A 28000-nucleotide genomic window follows, 5' to 3' on the forward strand; every position below is an offset into this window, starting at 1 on the left:
TGGCTGTGAACAGATTTAGAATTTATTTTGGTGCAGGAACCTACTGGACTTGTTAATAGACTGGATGCGGGGGCACGGGGAAAAGAGAAGCAAAAGACGGATAATTTGTAGGCAATTAGGTGGATAAATTTCAGAACATGGATATCATCTGCCTGTTTATGACGATACTAGTCATGGCTCTTAAACACTCCAGGGAAAGAGAAAAGAGTGACTTGCTTGAGGATTAATTTGGGGACACTCAGTGTTTAGCGTTTGAGCAGAGGAGGAGCTAGCTGGCAAAGGACAGTGTGCAGGAACAACCAGTGGGGAGGGAAAGTAGGTGAGTGTGATGCTGAGGGTGCTAAGGAAGACAGAGGCATGGGCAAAAGAACAGTTATACTGAATCAGCTGTGGTGTAAGCTTGATGAAGACAGGAAAGGACCACTGGATTTGGTTGCTCTGAAGGTCATGGGTAATTTTGACCTCCTAGGCTCAATGAAGGAATGGATGAAAAGCCCCGAGACACATCCTCACAGTGACCACCCAGCCTAGCTGAACTCCTGTAGCTGAGGATTAGATGATGAAAAGCCATCTTTGGCTGTCCAGAAAAACCACACTCTGTGGACTTGCAGAACCGCGTTTGCACCTTGGCTCTTCCACTTACTACCCATACTTAGCAATCCTTTCTGAGCATTAGTTGCGTCTTCTATAAAATGGGAATAATTGCATCTTATGGCAATGTCATGTGTGTTTCGGGATGTCATATGTAAAAGTATTTGGCTCTAGAAAGCTGTAGGTGCTCAAGAGGTGGTAATGGTTATTCTTAACATAATTTTCTCTCTTATGTTGCTTGTTTAGTGCATTCTAGGCAGGCAAGCTCCCCTCATCTCTGTGTAACGGGCACCTCTGCTTGACAAGTCCATGCACAGAATCACGGTGCCTAACACAGTACCTAACATGAACTACAAGCTCCACTAAATGTTTGTGATAATGGCAACTGAATCAGAAATATTTGTAGCATATCCACAGAAACCCTTAGAGGATTAAAGCAGGGAGAAAAATGATCAGATCTTTTTCTACAAGGACACCCAGGGTGTCCCAGATTAATGGAGGGCTAAAATTAGGTTCCTTCTCCCATTACTAAAGAGCAGAATGCTTTTCTTAAAATTTACCCAGGAGTTAATCATTGAGCATTTCCTACTGTAGATATCACCGCTTTCTAAAGTGGAAATGTCACTCAGAAAATCAGACATTTAGATAATTCAAAGTTTTACTGAATTTTACTAATGGACATTTGATTGTCATATCTAGATACTGACTACAAATCAGAAAATCAAATCTTACTTTTAAAACTTAAAACTACTGCTCCTGAAACCTTAAAGAGAAGTCAAGTTTCTTCCAGCACTTGTTAATTTCATTTCATAACACTTGTTTTAGACCATCTCCTTTTAGTATTTTTTAATTTATCTATTGGCTGTGCCATGAGGCATGTAGGACCTTAGTTCCCTATCCAGGGATCAAACCTGTGCCCCCTGCATTGGAAGCACAGAGTTTTAACCTCTGGACAACCGGGGAAGTCGATACATCTCCTTTTTATTTTTTATTTCTTTTTATTGGTATACAGTTGCCTTACAGTGTTGTGTTAGTTTCTACTGCACAGCAAAGTGGGTCGGCTATATGTATACACATATATCCCCTCTTCCTTGGATTTCCTTCCCATTTAGATCACCACAGAGCACTGAGTTGAGTTCCCTGAGCTATAGAGAGACCACCTTCTTTTTATGTATGTATTTTTAAATTTTTAATTTATCTGTTTATGTATGGCCGTGCTGGATCTTCATTGCTCTGGGCTTTCTCTAGTTATGGCGTGGGCTTTAGAGCACAGGCTCAGTAGTTGTGGCACACAATAATGAGGAGCTTAGTTGCCCCTTGGCTTGTGGAATCTTCCTGGCCCAGGGATCAAACCCCTGTTCCCAGCATTAGCAGGCAGGTTCTTAACCACTGGACCACTAGGGAAGTCCCCACATCCTTTTTTAAAAAGAACCTAAGAGACATGTTCTTCCCCAGTCCTCTCATTACAAAGCTTCATCCTCACCACCACAGTGAGGATTCAGTTCAGTTCAGGTCAGGTCAGTCACTCAGTCGTGTCCAACTCTTTGTGACCCCATGAACCGCAGTACCTCAGGCCAGTGAGGATAAATAGAAAGAAATAAGACTTCATGCCAGAAAATCCTTTCAGATCGAGGCAGTCACATTTCCTATGCATTAGAGTAAATCAATCTGTCTCTAACCTTAGTTTCCTCATCTGCAAAATGAGGATCATAACACTTACCTTATAGGATTATTTTTAAAACTAAAAGATAAAATATGCAGGTGTAATTTATAAATTATAAAACACCATCAAAATGTCATCTACAAATATTACTCATCTATAAGATGGGTCGTTCATTTTTCAGTGAATAATTATTGATCACTGCCACGTGGCAGACACTTTGCTAGGCTGTAATGACACACATCAACATATCATAGGCCCTAAGGAGCTTAGATTCCAGAGAGGAAGAACCAGGCTCTGGGTGGAGAGAAGCATGCTCTGGGGTGGCTGTGGGTGCTAGGGAGCAGACAGGACACTCAGAGTCGGGAAAGTGAGGGGCTTCAGAGGACTTCCTGAGGAGGTGACCCTGGTGCTGTCTCATTGCAGATCCTAAAGCAAGACATCAAACTCTGGTCACTCCTTCGTGAAGTGGGCCACACACTCCATAGTCCTAGGCTCCCAGCCAGTTCAGAGGTGTCACAGCCTCTTAATGCAGAGTTTCTCATCCTCAGAGCCACTGATATTTTAGGCTGGATAATTCTGTTTGGGGGGGGTGCTGTCCTGTGCATATCATAGACCATTCAGCAGCATCCCTGTCCTCTACCTACTAGAACGCCAGTACCACCCCCTACCCTCTGCTCGGATAGCCATTTTAACTGCCAAATAGCCCCTGAAGGGCAAGATTGTCAACAGTTCAAAAATACTGCCTTAGGTTATAGGAAACCAGCACAGGTGATTCTAGAAGGGATGCAGTTCATATAATTGGTGCTTAGACATACCAGTTGGACTTCCCCGGTGGCTCAGATGGTAGAGCATCTGCCTACAATGCAGGAGACCCAGGTTCGATCCCTGGGTTGGGAAGATCCTCTGGAGAAGGAAATGGCAACCCACTACAGTACTCTTGCCTGGAAAATCCCATGGATGGAGGAGCGTTGTAGGCTACAGTCCATGAGGTCTCAAAGAGTCGGACACCACTGAACGACTTCGCTTTTACTTTCAGACATACTAGTTAGAGCTCAACAAATATTAATGAATGAATGCATGGAATGAATGAACCACCTAGAGTCCCTTTGACCTATTCTTTTTGGGTTTCATGAAGAAGAGCTCTGAGCTAGTCATTAAGTTATAAGGTGACCGAGTGAGAGTTAACAGTAACTCCACATCTATTTATACAGCACTCTGTGCAGGCTGTATAAGCTGGGTCAAGTTGTTCAAACTCCCTGAGTCTGTCAGGCTCTTCAGTTCCTAAATGCAGACATTAATCCTATCTTGTAAGGTTGTTGGAAGAATTACATGAGATAATTGATGTAAAAATAAAGCATTAGGGGTCTAGGAACTCACTCCTTTGGTGTAATTGGCAAGAGGATGCCATCTTAGCAGGATGCCCTCTCAGCTCCTGCCACTAAGCTTTACTAAGGATCACAGGAGTTTGAGCATATGCTTTTTGTTGTTGTTGTTGTTGTTGTAAATGTGGAGAATGTTGAGCACTGCACCAGGAATTGACACATCGGCTATCCAATTCATCACTCACAAGCAACCAGGTTAGTCAAGAGGCCCAGGGAATTCCCTGGTGGTCCAATGGCTGGGACTCCACACTTCCATTGCAGAAGGCCCAGGTTCAATCCCTGGTGGGAGAAACAAGATCCCACGTGCTGCATGGCATGGCCAAAAAATAAAAATAAAAAAATCAAGAGGCCCAGAGAGTTGTGACTCACACAGCAAAATTGTACCTCCCTGAATTCAAAAGGCAGTAGGGCTGGCCAGCCTGCTCACCACCACCAATTCCATCACACGTTGGCTTTGTTCAGATTGAGATTTTTTGGAAAATGCTTTGCATATTCTGTGTTCTGTAGTTTCTTATAGACATACATAACCAGATCTGGAAATTTCTCCTGAAAATACTGGGAAGGTTCTCCAATTTTTGACTTCATCCTGAAATGAAACAGAAATATTTTGATATGCCTGCCCAAACTCTGCATCCTCCCTTTTACAGAATATGGCCCTGGAAATATTTTTTGCTTCCCTGGTGTCTATAGCAAAATAAATAAAGCCTTTGGAATCTGACAGAGCAAGATTCATCTCCTGACTGTTCAACTAACAGTAAATTTTGGCAACTTAAGTTTTTTTGCACCTCAGTATTATTATCCATAAAATGGAGATAATACAATGCTACAATCTCTTATCTACAATGCTGAAATCCAAAAGAGCCCTGAAAAGTGCAAACTTTGGGTGAGTCTGCAACTGAGGTTTTTGGTAGCAAAAGCTAACTGAATTAACATGGGGCTACACTTACACTGTACATTTGTTTTACCCAGCCACCCAGTCTCCTGTGCTTCTTCTCATAAGAGTCGCTAGCCTTCTGCTCAAGCAGGCTCCACAAAAACTGGAAAGGAAGACAAGAAGCTGATGGGAACGTCCATCATGGACTATAAGACCCTTGTGGTGGGCCTTTTCCAAACAGAAGGGAGGAATGACTGTCCCCTCATCAAAATAAGTTTTCTTCTTTCTATCGAATAGCAGGTGTAAACTTAGAACTGGGATTTTTAAATTATTCTCATCTCATATATGACTTATATGGGAAAACAGTTCTTACTCTATATTCTTTCGTTCATTAATGTGCTCTCCCAAATTCCGAATGAACTTCAGCAGGTCACCTACAGTGTTCTGATAGGTATTTCCTTTTTTATAAAATTCATTCATTTTTTCCATCACAAATTCATCAACCTAAAAAAAAATTACACAAAAATGTGGTAACAACACAAAATAAATCCTGATAGAAGGTTAATACAAAAAGGCAGAATACAAATTTGAATATAGGCCAAAATTACCACTAATTAATAAAGCAAATTAATAGAAAAGAATGGAAGTAAACACTGTACACCATAATGCTAATTGTGGTTGTATTTGGATGTGGGACTATAAATAACTTTAAATTTGTGTATCTATTTTCCAAGAGAATTATTTTCATAGAAATTAACTCCAGTAAAACACGGTTTAGGAAATCGTTGGTTACTGCATGAGGAAATTGGCTCATTACACTATACAGTACTGCTAGCCTGTGACCACCTTTCCAAATTCATAGCTGATTACATCGCCTCTTTAAAGAGAGTTGTCCTGACTGAGACCAGGCCTTGCAGCCACTGCCATAGTGAGTGTGGCTGTTCTTTGTTTTGTTTGTAGTTATGGTTCCAAAGGTTACATATTTCTCCTTGTCCCGCAGCTGCTCTCATATTAGTAATTCCTTTCTCTTTGTGCTCTCACTTTTTTTTTCATTTATTTTTTAAATTTTTAATTGGAGGATGAATGCTTTATAGTATTGTGTTAGTTTCTGCCATACAGCAACATGGATCAGCTATAAGTATATACATATGTCCCCTCCCTCTTGAACCTCCGTCCCACCTCCACCCCTTCCCACCCCTCTAGGTTGTCACAGAGCACCTGGTCTGAGCTCCCTGCATCATACAGCAAATTCCCACTGGCTATCTATTTGTGCTCACACTCTTTGTAGATAGTTCTGATATTTAGAAATAGTTTGGAGTAAGAGAATAAGATGCAACAAGCATGAAGCCAGAGGGTCCCTTAGGAAGAGTAACTGGTGACTAGAAGGCTGCCTGGGTGGTACTATCAGTTCCTTGCAGAACTTACTGGGTAGTGGGAAAGACAGATGTTAAGGCAGCAATTATGAGTGTGATGTGTGGTCTAGAGGCAGACAAGTCAAGGAAAGCAAAACGAGAACCCAGAGACAAGGAGGTATGGGAGAAGTAGAGTCCTACATCAGGTCCAAGATATGGAAGATGTTGGTCCCACTCAAAGACGAGAGTTATGGATTTTCCCATAATGCTCTGCTTATGCCTCAGGGGTACCCAGCATGTATCCCACAGCCATCCCTTCTGTAGATCTCTCAGCCCCACTTGGATACTATACTCTGCTTTGTATATCCATGACCTTGCATGGTCCTAACACATACTGGTATTTGACAGATGTCTGCTAATTAATAACAGTGAAAAGTCTGATAGTGCCAGTTGGACTGAATGAGTGATTAATTATTATGCTCCACTATAGGTGCATGTGTGCTAAGTTGCTTCAGTCATGTCTGACTCTGTACGGCCCTATGGACTGCAGCCTGCCAGGCTCCTCTGTCCATGGGATTCTCCAGGCAAGAATACTGAAGTGGGTTGCCATGCCTTCCTTCAGAGGATCTTCCCAACCCAGGGATCAAACCCACGTCCCTTGTGTCTCCTGCATTGGCAGGCAGGTTCTTTACTATTAGTGCCACCTGGGAAGCCCATGTTCCGCTATATTGAGTTCAAGTTGGGTGGACCTTCTCTGGAAGAGAAGGAATTTGAAAGATGATTGTTTTTTGTTTCTCTGTTTTCTCATCCAGAAAGTAAGTGTGGGTGTGTGGATGCTCAACGCTGGGCTGTGCACTGGCATCAGAGGCAGCCAGTCTCCCTGGATGGAAATGCCCCCATGGAAGTACCTCCCTTGGACTAAACTCTATTTAATCAGCTGCTCTTGTCACAGTGGAAATAGAATTATTAGTCAGACCTCACTCAGAAAACAAGGCTTGAGAGAAAGAGTCACAGAAGACGAAAAGGCTTCTGGGCTGTGACAAGTCCATCCTAACGAGGAGCCTAGATGAGTATCTCAGGAGGACCTGGCCTGGAGCAGAGACCCAGAGAGCTGAGGGGGTCTGGGATGGGAGGAGGGCAAGGAAAACCCCTCTTACCCCTTGGTTGAACCAGGTTCATAGTATAAAAAAGAGGAAAACCAACATAACACACGACACAGATTCTTATTCCTGGAATAACTCCCACACCATAGGAGTTGTTCATACCTTTTCTGTCCACTGGTTAAAACTTGTGGAAAGTTCAGATGTTTCAGGTTGCAGAAGCCGGAGGATCTTGCTACAAGTATTTCGTGTTTTGATGTCAGATTCATTTCCCACATCCCGGAGGGTCCGGAAGCGGCTGAGAATAACAGAATGATCATGATCATTCCACCCTTCCCACTTTTCCCAGAAAGAGAAAACTATTAGATTTCGGCATTTGATAAGAGTAGTAACAGCATGTCTCTAAACAATCTGCACAATAGGAGAGCTCTCGCTGTCTCTTCTTGCCCGAATCATTTTTCTGTTCTTCAGTGGAGAAAATCAGATCCAGAGAAGTTAAGTCACTCCTCCAGTGATGTCCTCCCAGGAAATTCCAAGCTGAGAGAAAAGCCTGCGTCTGCTGATTCCCAGCCTGACTCTTGCCCACCTCACCATGATGGTCAATTTCATCTGTTAATTTCACCAACCACACACACAGCACTCAGATTAAATATTACTCTGGGTGTGTCTGTGGGGACGTTTCCAGAGGAGATTAGCATTTGAACCAGTGAAGCAGACAGCCCTTCCCAGTGCGAGTGGGCATCATCCAATCTATGGGTGGTCTGAACAGAATGAAAGGGGAAATTTGCCCCCTCCCTGCTGATCACTTTGGCTGGGACATGGTTCTACTCTTGCCCTCAGTTCTCCGAGTTCTCAGGCCTTCAGACCTTTACTGGAATCTGCATCTTCAGCTCTCCTGGTTCCCATGCCTTTGAATTCAGACTAAATTATACAACTGGCTTTCCTGGGTCACCAGCTTGAAGAGGGCAGATGGTGGAACTTCTCAGCCCCAATATTGCATGAGACATTTCCTTATTTTGTATATATATCAGGTTGGTTGAAAAGTTCTTTGTGGTTCTTCTGTAGTAGCATCTTACGGAAAACCCCAATTGAACTTTCTGGCCAACCCAATATAAAGAGCCCTGACTAATACACTCACCATCTCCATCCTAGAGGCCTGTAATATACACTGTTTTCCTTACCTCTCCCAACTCCAAAAGAAGGGATGAGCCAGCAGGCCACTCAGATGGCCCTTCACATTGTCCCCAGGGACTAACAGATGCTGAATGAGGTCCCGAGTTTCCTCATCTGGAGAATGTGCAATCAAGTCTTCAGTTTTTAGATCCTTCAGCCTCTCAAAAGAAATGTTTCCCTTGTTTACCACATACAGGACCAGCAGTCCCAGGGCCTGCACAGAAGCCATGAGTGAATGAAAGTCACTCAGTCATGTCTGACTCTTTGCAACCCCATGCACTGTAGCCCATGAGGCTCCTCTGTCCATGAGATTCTCCAGGAAAGAATACTGGAGTGGGTTGCCATTCCCTTCTCCGGGGGATCTTCCCCACCCAGGGATCAAACCCAGGTCTCCTGAATTGTAGGCAGATTCTTTACCATCTAAGCCACCAGCGAAGCCCATAAACCAAGCTAAAAGTGCTTATGAATTAGCACTCTATTTGGGGAACTTTGGAGGGTGGGGCACAGGCTATGAGCAAATAGAAAATGGGTAGAATCTCAAGAAGCCCACAGGTTGGGTATGGGCTTGGGCATGGAGAACTCTTCAAGGAAGTGTAGGTTTATAAGGAGCAAAAGATAATCCCAGGCCAGAGCTGTCAGAGCAGACTGCGTAGAGGAAGAGGAGTTTGAGCTAGACCTCAAAGTACAGATAGAATTTTTAGATAAACCAGGGAAAGGGAGAGGGTTTTAAACAAGCGGCAGGGGGTGCTCAGAGTCTGGCTCGGAACAGGGACTTTGGGTTGGGCCTGTGTCAGGCAGGAGACTAAAGAGCCAGACCAGGTCCAGAAGAACACAGTGAACACCCCAGGAGTCAGGACACAGCAGGGAAGAAAGACTAGGGGGAAGACCAGCACAGGAAATTCTGCACTAAGAAAGACACCAGTCAGGGAAGGAGCTCAGATCTGGAGCCACTGAGCCAGAAAGGCCAGGCATGGATGGAGAACTCTTTACCAATTGGGTTGGAAGTTCAGCACCCTGGAGAACTCCAGGGGGGTGGGCTGCCCTAACAGGTCAGAGTCTATCCAGGAGCTGTGGTCTACAGAGGCTATATGTCTCCTGCTTTGTCTCCTCTCTGGGAACACAGTTATTTAGGATCTTAACCTGTGGGGCCAAGTATAGTCTCTTTTGAGCTGGGAATCAATCCCATCATTCCCATGTGCTTCAGAGGGCCTTAGTATCTGGCCCTCCTAGGAGTTTAGCACATGAATTTGAAGAGTGGGAAGAGAAATCTCATTTACTTTGTCTTCAGGCAGCAAATACTTCCTATAGGAATTGTGGAATTATTCTGGAGAAATCTCCTGGAGGTAATTCTTCAAGAAATGTGGCATGCTCAATGTATTTGTTATTTAGCCTGTGAGGGTAGAGAGACATCCAAAGAGATAGAGAAACTGCCACAGCAAGGACCAACTCCACACCCACCCAGAGAGATGCTGTTGTCTGCAAGGGAGTGAGGGCCATCATACCAGGGAAATGCCTTGAAACTTCTTTCTTTCCTAGGCAAAATCGGAACGTCCTTTAATCGGCCACAGGAAGTCAGGTAATGAACGAATAAGGAAGTAGAGAGATGGAAAAGAAAACTGTTTCTAGAAATTACCTCTAGATCTCTCTTGATTTCCTGTGGATCTCCAGTCCCCTTGATGCTTTCATCAAAATCTGCCAGGCAAGCACCATTCTTGGAATCTAAAGGAGAGTTTGTGGAGATGCATTGAAATTGCTTATTCCTGGGCAGCATGTATGGAGAGGGTAACATGGAAACTTACATTACCATACGTAAAATAGATAGCCAATGGGAATTTGCTTATGACTCAGGGAACTCAAACTGGGGCTCTGTAACAACCTAGAGGGTGGGAGGTGGGTGGGCGGTTCAAGAGGGAGGGGACATGTATACTGTGCCTGATTCATGTTGACGTTTGGCAGAAACCAACACAATATTGTAAAGCAATTATCCTTCAATTTAAAAATATATAAATACATTTTTAAAAAGAAAATCCTCAATCCCCATGTTATAATTAATTTACATAAATATGTAACTCAATGTACGATCCATTATGGCTGAGGAAGTCAATGATGAGCTCATATCTGCCTTGTTTACTTTTCAAAACAGTCACATGCACTGCATTCTTTGACCTACTGGTATCTGCCAAGAGCAAGATTTACATTTTATTCATCCCAAGCCACGGGTTGGGGAAGCATGAGGATAAGTATAGCCAGCTCCCCCTTCATGCAATTCCTGGGGTCAAAGAGCACAGATTTGTAAAGAAGCTGCTGGCAGAAGTTACGGTTATGTCCTATAGCTGAAGAACAACTAGACCCTAGAGCTGAAGGGTCCAAATCCAAGACCACCTTAGCATAGCATTCTACCAAATCAAGCCCACTCCACTGCCCACTATGACATTGTCATCTGTGACCACGAGTCAACCACGTGCTTCTAATGAATCGTTGCCTCCCTCCCGCCTTCAGCATCTTCCTCCCTTGAAGGAAGCCACTGAGTCCTCAGAAACAGGGATAAGAGAGGTGGGGAACAAAGTGAAAGGTGATTTGTCCCCAAAGAGGTGGCTTAAAGGAGTCTGAGAAGGAAGGCTGGCTAACCGCAGATACCAGCCAGTACAATTGTGTGCTCAGAGTCCTTTCATTATGAATTTGGACTTCAGCATTGTAGGGAAATCCAGAGTCTCACAAAAATAAATGCATCAAATTGTTCAACAAATGTTTCGTGAGAGAAAAAATGATGGCGAGGTAGGAGAACACAGTCCTTGCTCTGCAGAGTTTAGAGTCTCTGGGCAAGGGGACCGATAGTAAAGGAATAAATACATGGCTAAACATTAATTGCAGTTTTGAAAATGCTAGCCAAAAGTTCAGGATGCCCTAAAAGTTTACCATGAGAAGAGCTACATGGCTGCATAGAGAGGGGGAAGTTTTCAATAAGCAAGAGATGCCTAGGGAATTTTCTGGAGACCCAGTGGTTAGGACCCCACACTTCCAGTGTAAGGGGCATGGGATCAATCCCTGGTCAGGGAACTAAGATCCTGCAAGCCTCAGGGTGAGGCCAAAAAAAAAGGAAGAGATGCCTAGAGAGAAAAGATCAGTAGAAATTGGATAGGTGAGTGGAATGGGGAAGAAAGGGAAAAGAGAATTCCAGATAGGAATTCATGGAGAATGCCTGGGCTGGCATTCTCAGAAGGTGGTCTATAATGAGACTGAAGGAGCAGATGGGGTGCACATCATAAATCACAAACTGTTTTCAATTATTTCAATAATTCCCTTCACTTATTTAAGCTACTTTGTGTTTTCTGCTACAGAAATTTGAAAGTGTTTAATGGGACACTTCACATCTCTTCTAGCATTTGATTTTTTTTTCCCCCCATGAAAAGTGAAAGTGTTAGTCACTCAGTCCTGTCTGACTCTGTGATCCCATGGATTGTAGCCCATCAAGGCTCCTCTGTCCATGGCATTTTCCAGGCAAAAATACTGGAGTGGGATGCAATTTCCTTCTCTAGGGGAATCTTCCCGATCCAGCAGTTGAACCTGTGTCTCCTGCATCGCAGGCAGTTTCTTTACCATCTGAGCCCAGTTTTTTATTTTTAGTTTCAACAGACATTGTTAAAGTGCTATACAAATTTTAAAGCTTATACCCAGTTTCTGTATACGACATCAAGAGGGACTTCGGCCCTGCTGACACCTGACTTTGTGCCAGTGGAACTGGTTTCACACTTCTGGCATCCAGAACCATGGGAGATTAAATTCCTATTGTTTTAAGGCACCAAGTTTGTGACAATTTCTTTCAACAGCCATGGGAAAGTTATATACTTGGTTATAGTTATGTTTCTTTGGGTATAAATTCTCCTGTCTGATGCCTCTCTTTCATGGTATTAAGAGGGTAACAGGCAGGAAGACCAGGGTTTTCCAAATGGAGGAAATAGGCTGCAAGTGTCAGACATTTTTTTATTTCTCTTAAGTGGCAGGAGGAAACAAACTACAAAGGTTAAGATTTTTTTCCCTTCTCTATACAAATTTAAAAAGCGGTTTCTCTTAAAATTCTGTGTTGCCATGATGACACCTAGCTCCACCTGAACTTCAGTTCAGTTCAATTCAGTCACTCAGTCATGTCCAACTCTTTGAGACCCCATGGACTACAGCATGCCAGGCCTCCCTGTCCATCACCGACTCCTGGAGTTTACTCAAACTCATGTCCATTGAGCCGATGATGCCATCCAACCATCTCATCCTCTGTCATCCCCTTCTCCTCCCACCTTCAATCTTTCCCAACATCAGGGACTTTTCAAATGAGTCAGTTCTTCACATCAGGTGGCCAAAGTATCAGAGTTTCAGCTTCAGCATCAGTCCATCTAATGAATATTCAGGACTGATTTCCTTTAGGATGGACTGGTTGGATCTCCTTGCAGTCCAAGGGACTCTCAAGAGTCTTCTCCAACACCACAGTTCAAAAGCATCAATTCTTCAGCACTCAGCTTTCTTTATAGTCCAACTCTCACATCCATAAATGACTACTGGAAAAACCATGGCCTTGACTAGATGGATCTTTGTTGGCAAAGTAATGTCTCTGCTTTTTAATATGCTGTCTGCTGCTGCTGCTGCTGCTGCTGCTAAGTCTCTTCAGTCATGTCTGACTCTGTGTGACCCCATAGATGGCAGCCCACCAGGCTCCCACGTCCCTGGGATTCTCCAGGCAAGAACACTGGAGTGGGTTGCCATTTCCTTCTCCAATGCGTGAAAGTGAAGTCGCTCAGTCGTGTCCAACTCTTAGCAACCCCATGGACTGCAGCCCACCAGGCTCCTCCATCCATGGGATTTTCCAGGCAAGAGTACTGGAGTGGGGTGCCATTGCCTTCTCCAATATGCTATCTAGGTTGGTCATAACTTTTCTTCCAAGGAGCAAGTGTCTTTTAATTTCATGGCTGCAGTCACCATCTGCAGTGATTTTGGAGCCCAAAAAATAGTCAGCCACTATTTCCACTGTTTCCCCATCTATTTGCTATGAAGTGATGGGACCAGATGCCATGATTTTAGTTTTCTGAATGTTGAGCTTTAAGCCAACTTTTTCACTCTCCTCTTTCACTTTCATCAAGAGGCTGTTTAGTTCTTCTTCGCTTTCTGCCATAAGGGTGGTGTCATCTGCATATCTGAGGTTACTGATATTTCTCCTGGCAATCTTGATTCCAGCTTGTGTTTCATCCAGCCCAGTGTTTCTGAACTTAACTTTTCTCAAACCTTGAGCTAACCAGTGCATTTTTCTTATGGAAATATTTGTCTTAAGCTATGTTAATGAACTATGTATTTACCCTAGACTCTGTCTTCAAGATGCTTCCGCCTAAGACTCAGAACCCTCTTGACAAACCAGTATGTTTTACTCATACGTTGTTCTCCTAATCTATGTTAATGAAACTCTATATTTACTTGGAAACCTGCCTTTCTTCAAGATTCATGTCAATCGTTTTATAACCCAGGATGACTCACCTGATGCCAATGTTATCTCAAAATGCGTGTTGTGGATGAGGGGGCTGGTGCCAGTCTCTGAGTTTTGAGACATTTCCTTTCTCTAATTAGCAGAATGCTAGTGGCTATATAACATCCGGCTAAAGACTAGCAGCGGGGCACTCCTTCTGCCCCCTGCTGATCTCTATGTCAGAAGCTTTCTCTATCTCTTATACTTTAGTAAAGCTTTATTACACAAAAGCTCTGAGTGATCAACCTTGTCATTGGCCCCGGATTGAATTCTTCTCCTGCGGAGGCCAAGAATCCTGGTGTCTTTCATGGTTCAGCAACAATCTTTCAGTATCAGCAACTCTTATAATTTTTTTTTTTTTTTTGCCACATTGTGTGGCATGTAGGATTTTAGTTCCCCAACCAGGAATGGAACCCCAGTTCCCTGCATTGGAAGCAGGGGGTCCCAACCACTAGAACCACCAGGGAAGTCTACCAGCAACTCTTAGGTGATTTTTGACTGTATGTTTTACGTTGCAGTTGAGACCCCCTGACATCCTGTGAGTTGCTTCTGTAATGCCATCCAACACAGAGGAGGGATGAGAGCATTGTCAGATCTCCTTTGCATTTTTTTCAGTGAAGCTCTGGGGTAAGCGGGCCATGCCACTTAATTGTTGCTTTGGCAGACATCCTGTGTGTATAACAGCTCTTTGTTTCTCTCTTTTTCTTTCTGAATTCTTATGAGTTTTTTAAAATTTATTATTAACTGGAAGATAATTGCTTTACACTATTGTGTTGGCTTCTGCCCTAAAACAATGTGAATCAGTCATCAGTTCAGTTCAGTCACTCAGTCGTGTCCGACTCTTTGTGACCCCAAGAATCACAGCACACCGGGCCTCCCTGTCCATCACCAACTCCCGGAGTTCACTCAGACTCACGTTCATTGAGTCAGTGATGCCTATATCTCTTCCTCTTCAATCTTACCCCATCCGCCCCTCTAGCTTGTCACAGAGCACTGTGTTGAGCTCCCTGTATTACACAGCAACTTCCCATTAGCTCTCTATTTTATTCATGGTAACGTTATGTGCTACTCTCTCAATTCGTCCCACCCTCTCCTTGCCACCCACCCACTCACCCCCCACTTCAAACAATAAATGCTGAAGAGCGTGTGGAGGAAAGGGAATCCTCTTGCACTGTTGGTGGGAATGTAAACTGATACAGCAACAATGCAGAACAGTATGGAGACTCCTTTAAAAACTAGGAATAAAACTACATTACAACCCAGTAATCCCACTACTGGACACATACCCTGAGGAAGCCATAACTGAAAAAGACACATATACTCCAAAGTTCATCACAGCACTGTTTATAATAGCTTGGACATGGAAGCAACCTAATGTCTACCAACAGCTGAATGGATAAAGAAGTCGTGGTACATATATATAATGGAATATTTCTCAGCCATATAAAGGAACACATTTGAGTCTTTCTCTTAAAATCATCAGTGACTCAATGTCTCAAGCAGTCCCCGTGTCTGCAGGCAGAAAGGCCTGTCACAGATGCTTGGTCCCTAGGGGAGAGGGGAAGCCCAGGGTTTGATCTTCCTGATTCTACTGAGGTAGCAATCTGCCTGCTCTCTGGTCCTTGGTTCTCCCCTGTTTCTGGCTTCCATTGCTTTTGAGTGGTGCTTTTCTGTACTCTTCCCACTTACATGAGTAATGTTTTTCTGTGGCTTTCCGCATTTGTCCTGGGCTCCTATGCTAATCTTCAATCCCATCCTATCTATGTTTAGTCTCTCCATGATTCCTCAAGGATTTTGTCCTCTAAGAATTCTTTTTTTAATGTTGATTTTAATTACAAATTCACTTAAAAATCTTTTCCCATCATTTGAAGAATTTAATACAGGGAAGAGTCTGCAGTATGTATTAGGCTCACCACCTTGATGCAGAAATATAATCGATTCTTTATTGTTCAAGCTTAGGAATGGAAGAAGTGGTGCTAGAAATTTTGAAGAATAGGTAGTCAGAAATTATTTTTCTTTAGAATGTGATGTGTGACCCTTTCGCATCAAGATCGGCAAGTAGAATTGGGAAGGTCCTCACCCCTGAATGAACCTCAAAGACTCTTTCTCAGCAGGTAGAGTTGTACATACTCTGGCCCTTGTCCATCTCGCCAGCAAAGTTGCTTAAAATCAGGAAGGAATGACATGAGCACCTGTCCTCAAACTAAAGCCAGATCTTATGTGTACCTATTTCTCTCTTCCAGTACCTTATATACTGCTCTCTGCCTCTAAATGCCCACACCTTCTTTTTGCCCTGGTTCCTTACACCAAGTTTAAACTCAGTGCATATCTGTAGGTTAGGTATCTACTTCTGCTTTAGCCCTCTAGATAAGTACCTGGCCTTTGTTGGGCACGTACCATGTACAGGTGACTTGTCCATTTGACACACAGCACTTAGACTTTGTTAACAACATTATGAAGGAGGTTATGAAGGAGTCCCAAGTGAGGAAACCAACACTCACAGAATTAAGCAACTTGCTTGAGGTTACAAAACTTCAAAGTGGTGGGACTAGGCTGCAAGGCTCCCTAATCCTGGCTGAAGCTGAGGATCTTTCTAAATTATTATTTATGTTTGGCTGCACTGGGTCTTCATTGCTGCAAGAGGGCTTTCTCTAGCTGTGGACAGCAGCAGTTACTCTCTAGTTTTGGTTCATGGGCTTCTCATTTCAGTGACTTCTCCTGCTGTGGAGTAAGGTTCTAGAGTAAGGGCTTCAGTAGTTGTGGCACATGGGCGTAGTTGCCCGGCGACATGTGGAATCTTCCTGGACCAGGGATCAAACGTGTGTCCCCTGCATTGGCAGGCGGGTTCTCAACCACTGGACCACCAGCGAAGTCCAAGCCGAGGCTCTTACTACTGCACCACCTCGCCCCCTGGACTTCATACTCAGCTCTGCTTGCTTCCTTGAACGTTGCTGTAGTGCACTCTTGGTTTACCAGAGTGCACACTGACTTGTTCAGCCTGCTTGCAGTGTGTTTCACTAGTGTTACATCTTATCCTGGGTCCCAGGTTTGACCTCAATTTTGCCATTAAGTTTCACGGTCACTGAGCACACACACAACATTCACCATTAACTGCCACCTTGTCTGAAGGAACACACTTTCTAGATTCTCTTTCTTACAGATTCCTCTAGGAATTCAAACTTGGAGTTGGCTCCATCCAAGACCTACATTCATATTTGTATTTGCCAAGGGCAGCATAAAGTTAGCCTGGTATTCCATAAGCTTCCTTCACCTCCACATGGAATAATACAGGTTCTACCTGGTAGCAGGAGAAACTCCGCTATATCTACGGATTTGCTACATTCATCCTCAAATTGAACAATCCGCACTGACTGTAGTTCTTTCCTATTCTGCCATGAAAATCTGTTTCTCTGATAAATAAAGACCCTACATTTCTAGAGAAGACTGGCGACTCACCTATTAAGATGTTCTGTGGTTCCAGATCCTGATGAGTGTATCCAGACAGGTGTAGTTCCTCAACAGCCTTGAACAGAGATGAGAGGATGTTTCGGGCAAATTCATCTTCCTTGTTTTGCACAGCCTCTCCTCTGTGCTCAGCCAAGTGCTTCCCCAGCGTGTGCTCACACAGGGCAAGGCACACATACAGACAGCCCCCGTCGCTCTCACTGCCATAGAATGTCACCACGTGACCGTTGGCTCGGTTGCTCTGCAAACAAGAGACTTCATTTTGTCCCCGTGTGCTGCCTTCATAGAACCGCTTCACGGCTACCTCTTGTTCCTCATAGAACCCCAGGTAGATGCCCCCTTCAGAAGTGTCAGCGATTTTGTATTCTTCATCAATAAAGATCTTAAGTTTGCCTATCATAGGGCGGTATATCCCGTGGAGATGTTTCAGGGCCACCCCCCAACGTGAGCTCTGAGGCTTCCAGGCTGTAGCGGGAGGGCAAACGTCTTCTACGGCTCCATGCTGGCGAAGAAACTTTGCAAGGTCAGAGTCATAATTGCGCTTCGCTATTGCGACAAGGTCCCCGCATTTTGTGCTGGCTCCTTTGTGACACAGCAACTGGGCAATTGCCTTCAGCTTAAGCTCGACAGCAAGCAGCAGTGCTGTTTTACCCTCACTGTCTGTGTCATTGATCTCTATACCTGTTTGTTCCAGAAGCATCTGTACCAGATCCAGGTTCTTCTTTTCCACTGCCAAGATCAGTGGCGTCTTCCTTCCCTCCCCCCTCACATTGACATCAACCTTACAGTCCAGCAGAAGGCGAGTAATGGCTTTCACCTTCTCATCATCAGAGTTCAGAAGAGCATAGACCAAAGCATTTCTGCCCCTATTGTCCTGGGCATTGACATCCGCCCCCATCTCATGAAGGAGGATCTCCACGACATCTACATGCCCTTTTCTAGCAGCATCCATGAGAGCAGTGGCCCCTCCTTTCTTAATCCTCTCTTGATCCTCCATTGTCTTTCTGTGCAAATTCACCTCTGCTCCATTGCTATACAGGAACCTTAAGGCTTCGACTTTGCCATACACAGCAGCTTCCATGAAAGCGGTGAAGCCATTAACATCGCACTCATTGACATCTGCTACTTTAGGAAGTAATAGTTTGAGCAACTTCACGTTTCCGACAATCCCAGCAATGATGAAGGGAGTGGCGCCATTCTTCTTCCGCAGACAAGGCTCAGCACCATGACTAAGCAGAAGATCCACAATGTCTTCTCTGTCAACTTGCACTGCATTATGCAAAGGCGACCAGCCCCATTCTTCCTGGAAATTGACATCAGCCCCTCTTTCTAGCAGTTGCTGGACCAACTCAATGTCTTCATCTTTAACAGCTTTAATCAACAAATGATTGTCATCCTTTGAAGCCTTCCCATTACTAGAGGGTGTGGGTCTTTCCTGAGGGTTGTTATGGCTCTCAGTCTCCATGATGGTATATACCACTGGCTACAACTTTCTTGCCTTCTCTTTGAGAAAATGAAAACTTATCTCCTTGGGTTTGATCAAAGAGACATGGAACGCTTAGAAACTCCTGTCAGCGGAAATAGGAATTGTCTGGCTACAGACCACCAGTATGAGGAGGCACAATACTCTTGGGGTCTTCTGAATTTTCACCTGGAGATGAGAGAGGTAATTTGTAGTGTTATAAGAGTGAGAAAACATTCGAATTAGATATATTAATTTTACTAGCAATGTTTTCAAAATACATCTATTATATAATTTTTTAATTATAGAATATTATAAATATATGTCTTTTCATACTGTTCATGGGGTTCAATCCTGAATATTCATTGGAAGGACTAATGCTGAAGCTGAAGCTCCAATAATTTGGCCACCTGATGTGAAGAGCCGACTCATTGGAAAAGACCCTGATGTTGGGAAAGATTGAGGGCAGGAGGAGAAGGGGGCAACAGAGGATGAGACGGTTAGATAGCATCACTGACTCAATGGACATGTATTTGAGCAAGCTCTGGGAGACAATGAAGGACAGAAGAGCCTGGTGTGCTGCAGTCCAGGGTGTCACAAGTGGCTAAGTCAGCCACAACTTAGCAACTGAAAAGCAACAACAACATAAATATATGTAAATTGTAAGCAAGAAAAGTATTACTCTATTCTCCCACTGCTTAGAAACAGGCATAGTTAGTACAGTCTATAAATTATTTTTTAAAATAGTTGGGCTCATGATCTGTAACTTTGCATTTGGCTTCCTTTCATTTAATACCTTAATTATAAATAATGTCCTATGTTATTACAAAGTATTTTAAAATATTTTAATGTCTGCAATAGACCATCAGAGAGGTGTTTCAGTTCCCTACTACTGAGCAGATTTTTAAAGTAACTTTTAAACAAGAGTTTCAAAATTAGATTTTTTTTCACAATTCTAAATAATGTTACAGCAAATTTAGCTTATTTTATCTTGTTTTCTTATGATAGATCTTATAATAGAATTCTTACAATTGATTTCAAAGAACTGAATGACCAGTCAAAGGCTATGATTGTTTTTAAGATTCTCAACCTATATTAATACATTTTTTTCCAATGCCATATAAACACACTCTTATTAGAAATAAATGGCCTCTTAAAAAAACCAGAAGCCTTACTTAATAAGAAAAAATGTGTTTTTCATCAATCTGCATTTCTGGTTGAGCATGCTCAGTCCATTCCTGGCTCTTTGCAAGTGCAAAATTGTACACTCCTATTCAAAGTAGTGTAGAGTGAGCAGCAGTCCCCAGACTTTCGGGCACCAGGGACCAGTTTTGTGGAAGACAATTTTTCCATGGCCTGGGGGTGGGGCAGGGGTGGGTTTGGCGATGGCTCAGGGCATAACAGTTATTGTGCGCTTTATTTCTATTATTATTACATCAGCTCCAACTCGAGTCATCTGGCATTGGGTCCCAGAGCGGGGGCCTCCTGGAGCAGGGGAAGCACTCGAACCCCCACCTCTGCAAGATCCAAGTTTGGCCCCTGGGTGTGTAACTCTGCTGCTGCTGCATCACTCCAGTCGCGTCCGACTCTGTGCGACCCCATAGGCAGCGGCCCACCAGGCTCCCCCGTCCCTGGGAGTCTCCAGGCAAGAACACTGGAGTGGGGTGCCATTTCCTTCTCCAATGCAGGAAAGTGAAAAGCGAAGTCCCTCAGTCGTGTCGGACTCTTACCTACCCCACGGACTGCAGCCTGCCAGGCTCCTCTGCCCATGGGATTTTCCAGGCAAGAGTGCTGGAGTGGGGTACTGTTGTGTAACTCTAGACTCTTCCTAATTGTGTAACCTTAGATTATTGAGTCTGAATTTTCTGTTCCCTCAAATAGGGATGACAAAAAATACAGTCCCCCATATAAAGTGTACTTAAGTAGGGAGAAGGCAATGGCACCCCACTCCAGCACTCTTGCCTGGAAAATCCCATGGACAGAGGAGCCTGGTAGGCTGCAGTCCATGGGGCCGCGAAGAGTCGGACATGACTGAGCGACTTCACTTCGACTTTTCACTTTCATGCACTGGAGAAGGAAACGGCAACCCACTCGTATTCTTGCCTAGAGAATCCCAGGGACGGGGGAGCCTGGTGGGCTGCCATCTATGGGGTCACACAGAGTCAGACACAACTGAAGCGACTTAGCAGCAGCAGCAGAAGTAGGGAGAGGGTAAAATATTAGGCCTTCAATAAATGGTAGAGCTAATTACATCACTTTATTTTTTATTTTTTATTTTTTTTTACATCACTTTATGAAAAGAAAAAAAAAAAAACTTTAACACACCCCGTTCTTCCCACCCAGTGCTTTACATGCTACACAAATAGGGAACCTATGAGGGGTCAATTTATTCCATCAGATCTGAGCAATTTAGATACAATTCAGACAGCAGAGGGCAGCAAACTTACCTGAATGTTTATAACTGCTTCTGCTACAAAGTGACTTAGTAGCAGCAGCTTTTGTTCTTGGAGAAGGAAATGGCAACCCACTCCAGTGTTCTTGCCTGGAGAATCCCAGGGACGGGGGAGCCTGGTGGGCTGCCGTTTATGGGGTTGCACAGAGTCGGACATGACTGAAGTGACTTAGCAGTAGCTGCTACAAAAATCACAAAGCAACCATTTTTCAGCAGTCCCACCTGCCTGACAGTCTCAAAGCCTCTACCCTCAGAGAGCTAACCAAATGTGCAGCGGGAGCACAGTCACCCAGCAATGAACTCTTTGGATCAAATGTTTGTGTAAACACCTTTAGCGACAATGAATGGGAGGTGGGCTGGAAAAGATCAAGGAAAGAAAGAAGCTCAAAGAAACCTGGAGGATTCAGGGTTTCTACAAACTTCTTTTCTTCTCTGCTCTTTTACTTATTCCAGGCGCTTCCTCCAACTGCTAACTTCAAAGTAATACTATCATTTAAGAACACCACACCTTGGACTAACTTATGAGGAAACGGGAAAAAAAAATTGATAGTAGTAAGACTCCATGGCCTGTAGCCCACCAGGCTTCTCTGTCCGTGGAATTTTCCAGGCAAGAGTACTGGGTTGCCATTTCCTGCTCCAGGGAATAATAATAATAATAATAATAATGAAAGAAATCCGAGTAAACCTTCAGAGTAGAAAATAAAAACAGCTCAACAAAAGCCTTGCGAAAGTCGAGTCCCGCTTTCAGTTTCATTTTCCCCACACGATCAGAGGAGCCTGATACACACAGACACTTTAAGTAATGTGTGGATTATGACAGAACCCTGGAAATCTCAGAAGGGCTTAGGTGCAAAGGGTCCCCTGGGACTGGCCGGCTGCCTCCGTGTGCTCCTTCCCCTCCCCCAGTTTCACACCCACTTCACCTCCAGTCCCCAAAGCCCGAGGAATCCTTCAAAGACAACACCTTCTCAAGCTTTCCCAGCTCTCCTCCCTCTGCGTATCCTACCTTCTAAACGCAGATGCCTCCTCTTCAGTCATTCCTCTGGCGGCATCTAACCGTCAAATACTGTTGCCAGCAGGAAAACAACCTCTCCTGGGAACGGAGCCCGCGGGGCGGAGTCCGGAGAATGACAGGAGGAGGAGGGAACGCTGACCACGCCCACACTCGGCAGCGGCGGCCTGAGCTAGTAGCCTCTTAGGGCTTCCCCGGCGGCTCAAACAGTAAAGAATCTGCCTGCAATGCAGGAGGCGTGGGTTCGATCCCTGGGTCGGGAAGATCCCCTGGAGGAAGAAATGGCAACCCACTCCAGTATCCTTGCCTGCAGAATCCCATGGACTAAGGAGCCCGAGGCAGGGAGGGGGCAGGGAGGCCGCATGCATCCTGCCGCTAGGCCTGCCGCCTTTCAGGTCACAGCATCTAGTTCCATCTCGACCATGTTGTTCCAAATCCCATATCTTCTTAAGGGAAATGAACGGTAATTAAACATTTATTGAGCACTGACTGGGTGCCCGGCACTTTGTTTATTGCTTCACAAGAGATATGTACCCAGTCAACCCCTAATAATACTGCTGATGATGAAACCAACGCTCAGAAAAGCTGGGTGAGCCCAAAGCCCAAGCTCCCTCACTCACCGGGGCGCTCTGGAAATGGCACCAAGCTGGCAGTCCAGAGCTGTGGCTGTTCTGCTGGGTGACCTCAGGCAGGTAGTTGAATGATGTTGCGACACAGTGATTCATCACACAAATGCCTCATAGGGGGTCTTCCTGGAGCTTGCATCTTAGTAGGGAGAGATAGACCGTTAACCATTGAGAAATGCAAGGTCCGTCTAGTCAAGGCTATGGTTTTTCCAGTAGTCATGTATGGATGTGAGAGTTGGACTATGCAGAAAGCTGAGCGCCGAAGAATTGATGCTTTTGAACTGTGGTGTTGGAAAAGACTTGAGAGTCCCTTGGACTGCAAGGAGAGCCAACCAGTCCATTCTAAAGGAGATCAGTCCTGGGTGTTCTTTGGAAGGAACGATGCTAAAGCTGAAACTCCAGTACTCTGGCCACCTCATGTGAAGAGTTGACTCATTGGAAAAGACTCTGATGCTGGGAGGGATTGAGGGCAGGAGGAGAAGGGGACAACAGAGGATGAGATGGCTGGATGGCATCACTGACTCGATGGACCCGAGTCTGGGTGAACTCCGGGAGTTGGTGATGGACAGGGAGGCCTGGTGTGCTGCAGTTCATGGAGTTGCAAAGAGTTGGACATGACTGAGCAACTGAACTGAACTGAACATGATTTCAGGTCACGATATCATGACCCTATCATCCCAGTTCCTTATGCGCATCATCACTACTACCATCCAGTCCCCCATCACATCATACTGCTTCCCACATCCATGTCTCTGCACACACTGCTTTTGCTATCTGAACTAATAATAATGATGGTAGTAGCAAGCACTTACGTAGCTCTTTAGTATGCTGTAGGAACTGTTCTGAGCCAACAAAAATTACACATTCTTGTTGTTGTTTAGTCACTTAAGTCCTGAGATAGATGCTGTTGTGACCCCATTGTACAGATGGAGAAAATGAGGCACAAAGTGATTAAGTGAATTCAATTGTTCTAGAGATTTGAGCTACCTCAAGGAACAGCACAGAGAAAGATGCCTACCCTCATTCTGGTGGAAGAAGCCAGAAAATGAACAAAATAAGTAAATTATGTATAATGCGCTTTATGGGGAAAATCCTACAGAGAATAATAAGTAGAATGAGGAAGGCTGAAAACACCAGAATGGGAATTATGAGTCAAGAGAGATATTTTCTAAATAATGAAAACTGAAACTCCATTATCTAGCACCTAACTACATTACATTCCTTACCCTTAGGATCATTCCTCAATTATTTAAGTTTTAAATCTTTCTTCTCCTCAGAAAGTAATTTGAACAGCTGGGCCAATTTAAAAGGTTCAGTAACAGTGAATTACCTTGTGATCACCACTTAATATGCCCCGAACACCTTGTTCTTGTTACCTAAGAGCTTCCATTAAAATTTTTTTCTAGTTTTATTTTACTTTTTTATTTTGATTTTTTTGTCCATGACATATGGCCAGGAATCAAACCCAGGCCTTGGCAGTGAAAGCGCCAAGTTCTAACTGCCAGGGAATTCCCTCTAGTTTTACTGAAAAACTGCTGACATATGTCATTCTAGAAATTAAAGTTATACAGCACGATGTATTGATTCACATATACCATGAAGTAATTACCACAATAGATTTTGTTAACACCCATTATCCCATATAGCTACAATATAAAGAAAAGAAGGGAAATTAATAGATCATATGACAGTTCCATTTTTAATTTTCTGAGGAGGCTCCACACTGTTTTCTATCCTGAGAAATTTACAATTTACAATCTCACGAACTGTGCACAGGGGTTCCTTTTTCTCCACATCCACACCAAGAGCTTCAATTTTTTAAGTTAAGGTCTGCTGACTAAAGAAATCTTACTGTAACCCCTGTACCTACTGAGCTATCTTAACAATTATGCTAATAATTTTCATTTCAATTAAACATCATTATTAAACAGCATTAATAAACAAAACTAAAGGTTATATCTCTTGGATATAATTCCAAAGGAAAGAGTCAAATTTAACTCAGAGCAAAATTAGGCAGTTTCTCAGAAGAAATGGAGTAGTCCTCATCATCAACAAAGGAGTCCGGAATGCAGTACTTGGGCACAGTCTCAAAAATGACAGAATGATTTTCATTCATTTTCAAGGCAAACCATTCAATATCACAGTCATCCAAGTTTTTGCCCCAACCACTGATGCTGAAGAAGCTGAAGCTGACCAGTTTTATGAAGACCTGGAACCTTCTAGAGCTAACATCAAAAAAAGGTGTCCTTTTCATCATAGAGGATCAAAATGCAAAAGTAGGAAGTCAAGAGATATCCAGAATACCCAGCTAGTTTGGCCGTGGAGTACAAAATGAAGCAGGGAAAAGGCTAACAGAGTTTGGCCAAGAGAACACACTGGTCATAGCAAACACCCTCTTCCAATAACATGAGAGATGACTCTACACATGGATGTCAACGGATGGTCAATACCAAAATCAGATTGATTATGTTCATTGCAGACAAAGATGGAGAAGCTCTATACAGTCAGCAAAAACAAGACCTGGAGCTGACTGTGGCTTAGATCATCAGCTCCTTATTGCAAAATTCAGGCTTAAATTGAAGAAAGTAGGGGAAACTGCTAGACCATTCAGGTATGACCTAAACCAAACCCCTTATGATTATACAGCAGAAGTAACAAACAGAATTAGATCTGGTAGACAAAGTGTCTGAAGAACTATGGATGGAGGTTTGTAACATTGTATAAGAGGCAGTGACCAAAATTATCCCAAAAGGAAAAGAACTGAAAGAAGGCCAAATGGTTATCTGAGGAGGCCTTACAAATAGCTGAGGAAATAAGAGAAGCAAAAAGCAAGGGAGAAAGGAAAAGATATACCCAACTGAATAGAGAGTTCCAGAGAATAGCAAGGAGAGATAAGAAGGCCTTCTTAAATGAATAGTGCAAAGAAATAGAGGAAAACAATAGTGTTGGAAAGACTAGAGATTTCTTCAGATAACCACAATGGTGTGGTCACTCACCTAGAGCCAGACATCCTGGAATGTAATGTTAAGTGTGCCTTAAGAAGCATTACTATAAACAAAGATAGTGGAGGTGACAGAATTCCAGCTGAGCTATTTCAAATCATCTTTTAAGATGATGCTGTGAAAGTGCTGCACTCAATATGCCAAAAATTTGGAACACTCAGCAGTGGCTACAGGACTGGAAAAGTTCAATCCCAAAGAAGGGCAATACCAAAGAGTGTTCAAAATACCACACAATTGCACTTATTTCACACACTAGCAAGGTTATGCTCAAAATCTTTCAAGCTAGGCTTCAGCAGTACATGAATCAAGAACTTCCATATGTTCAAACTGGGTTTAGAAAAGGCTGAGGAACCAGAGATCAAATTGCCAATATTCATTAGATTAAGGACAAAGCTAAAGAGTTCCAGAAAAATATCTACTTCTGCCTTATTGACAGTGTTAAAACCTTTGACTGTGTGGATCACAAGAAACTGTGGAAAAGTCTTAAAGAAATGGGAATACCAGACCACCTTACCTGTCTTCTGAGAAACCTGTATGCAGGTCAAGAAGCAACAGTTAGAAATGGTCATGGAACAACAGAGTGGCTCAAAATTAGAAAAGGAGTACGTCAAGGCTGTATATTGTCACCCTGCTTATTTAACTTATAAGCAGAGCACATCATAGAAAATGCCAGGCTGGGTGAATCACAAGTTGGAATCAAGATTGCTGGGAGAAACATCAACAACCTCAGATACACAGATGATGTGACTCTAACGGCAGGAAGTGAAGAAGAATAAGGGAGTCTTTTGATGAGGGTGAAAGAGGCGAGTGAAAAAGTTGGCTTGAAACTCAACATTCAAAAAATATAAGATCCTGGCATCTGGTCCCATCACTTCATAGCAAATGGAAGAAGAAAAAGTGGAAGCAGTGACAGATTTTATTTTCTTGGGCTCCAAAATCACTGAGGACGGTGACTGCCGCCATGAAATTAAAAATGTTTGCTCCTTGGAAGAAAAGCTATGACAAACCCAGACAGTGTATTAAAAAGTAGAGACATCACTTTAGCGACAAAGGCCCATATAGTCGAAACCATGGTTTTTCCAGTAAGTCACCTATGGATGTGAGAGTTGGACTGTAAAGTAGGCTGAGTGCCAAAGAAACGATGCTTTCGAATTGCGGTGCTAGAGAAGACTCTTGAGAGTCCCTTGGACTGCAAGGAGATCAAACCAGTCAATCCTAAAGGAAATCAACCCTGAATATTCATTGGAAGGACTATTGCTAATGCTGAAGCTCCAATATTTTGGCCATGTGAAGCAAAGAACCAACTCATTGGAAAAGACCCTGAGGCTGGGAAAGATTAAAGACAAAAGAAGAAGGCAATGGTAGAGGATACAATGGTTAGGTAGCATCACTGACTCAATGGTCATGAAACTCAGGAAACTCTAGGAGATAGTGGAGGACAGAGGAGCCTGGCGTGCTACAGTCCGTGAGGTTGCAAAGAGTCAGACATGACTTAGCGACTGAACAGGCAATTCCAAGGAAAAAGTTTGCATAGCCTGACTTGACATAGCCACAGGGAGGCAGCAGAGAGTGTGGAATGGCCTGGTGAGGGAAGGGCCAGGCCTCCACGGTCACAGGAAACAACAGGACTGATTGGGAAATAGCATCGGCCAACCTGGCTTTAAGGGAATACTATCTGGATTAACGTCTCAACATTTGATTCCCTCTCCTGAAATTCTGGAATGCCCTTCATAGCAAATAAAATACAGTATGGAAACAGCCGTACTATACTTTAAAAAGTAGACTTGGAATCCTGGCTTTGAATTGTGACTCTTCCATTCTTTTCAAAAGTCAATAAATAGTTATTGACCATGCTGAGTGCCTGGAATCAGATAATAATTACAGTTTAATATTCATGAAACATCAATGTTGTGCCAAACATGTTTTCATTCCATGCTCTATGAAGGGTGCATGCACTCTTATTATCCTCATTTACAGATGAGAGACCTGAGCCTTTGGAGAGGTTTAATCACTCCCCCAGGTCATACAATGAATGAACCAGTTTCTACTCCAACATTCCAACTCTACAGGCTGGGTTGCAGTCTGCCATGGTCTGTTCTGTCCTATTGTATCAAATAATATGGCTCCCAATCTTGAAGAGAGTGGTTTAGCGAAAAAAAGAGCTGCGAAGAGGTAAGTGACAGTGACATGTCTTACATGAAGTAGTCAAGGTACAAAGAGGGTGTGAAAAGGAGTATCTCCTGCCACATCTATAAACAAGGATGTCACAGGCATCGGTTTGAGATTCTGCCCTCCAAATGTGAATTTCTGAGCCCCGAGGGCCCCCAGAAGGGAGAACAGTGC

General features: G+C 43.6%; 1 protein-coding gene and 1 non-coding gene across 2 annotated transcripts; one reads left to right on the plus strand and one right to left on the minus strand.

Annotated features, from left to right (window-relative positions):
* Nucleotides 1–22155, minus strand: RNASEL (ribonuclease L). Its single transcript, XM_069546224.1, has 7 exons — nucleotides 22024–22155; nucleotides 17095–18754; nucleotides 9769–9854; nucleotides 8144–8349; nucleotides 7128–7260; nucleotides 4884–5014; nucleotides 1–4222 (listed from the first exon to the last, which is right to left on the minus strand). The coding sequence occupies exons 2-7, from the start codon at nucleotides 18566–18568 to the stop codon at nucleotides 4078–4080; spliced, it is 2175 nt and encodes a 724-aa protein (XP_069402325.1). The 5' UTR covers nucleotides 18569–18754; nucleotides 22024–22155; the 3' UTR covers nucleotides 1–4077.
* Nucleotides 3080–3152, plus strand: TRNAC-ACA (transfer RNA cysteine (anticodon ACA)). The gene has a single exon. It is a non-coding gene; the product is annotated as a tRNA-Cys (tRNA).
* Nucleotides 22156–28000: the final 5845 nt, after the last annotated feature.

This window comes from Ovis canadensis, chromosome 12 (genome assembly GCF_042477335.2).
Source record: "Ovis canadensis isolate MfBH-ARS-UI-01 breed Bighorn chromosome 12, ARS-UI_OviCan_v2, whole genome shotgun sequence".
NCBI lineage: Eukaryota > Metazoa > Chordata > Mammalia > Artiodactyla > Bovidae > Ovis > Ovis canadensis.

Bases quoted from the DNA above. Each gene is read 5' to 3' on its own strand.
- RNASEL (XM_069546224.1), bottom strand. From the start codon at position 18,568: ATGGAGACTGAGAGCCATAACAACCCTCAGGAAAGACCCACACCCTCT. The intron at 8,350-9,768 runs GTAATTTCTAGA...GCTTCTGTGCAG, and splicing joins AAATCAAGAGAGATCTAGAG to GCCCTGGGACTGCTGGTCCT. The intron at 4,223-4,883 runs GTAAGAACTGTT...GTTTCATTTCAG, and splicing joins AATGAACGAAAGAATATAGA to GATGAAGTCAAAAATTGGAG.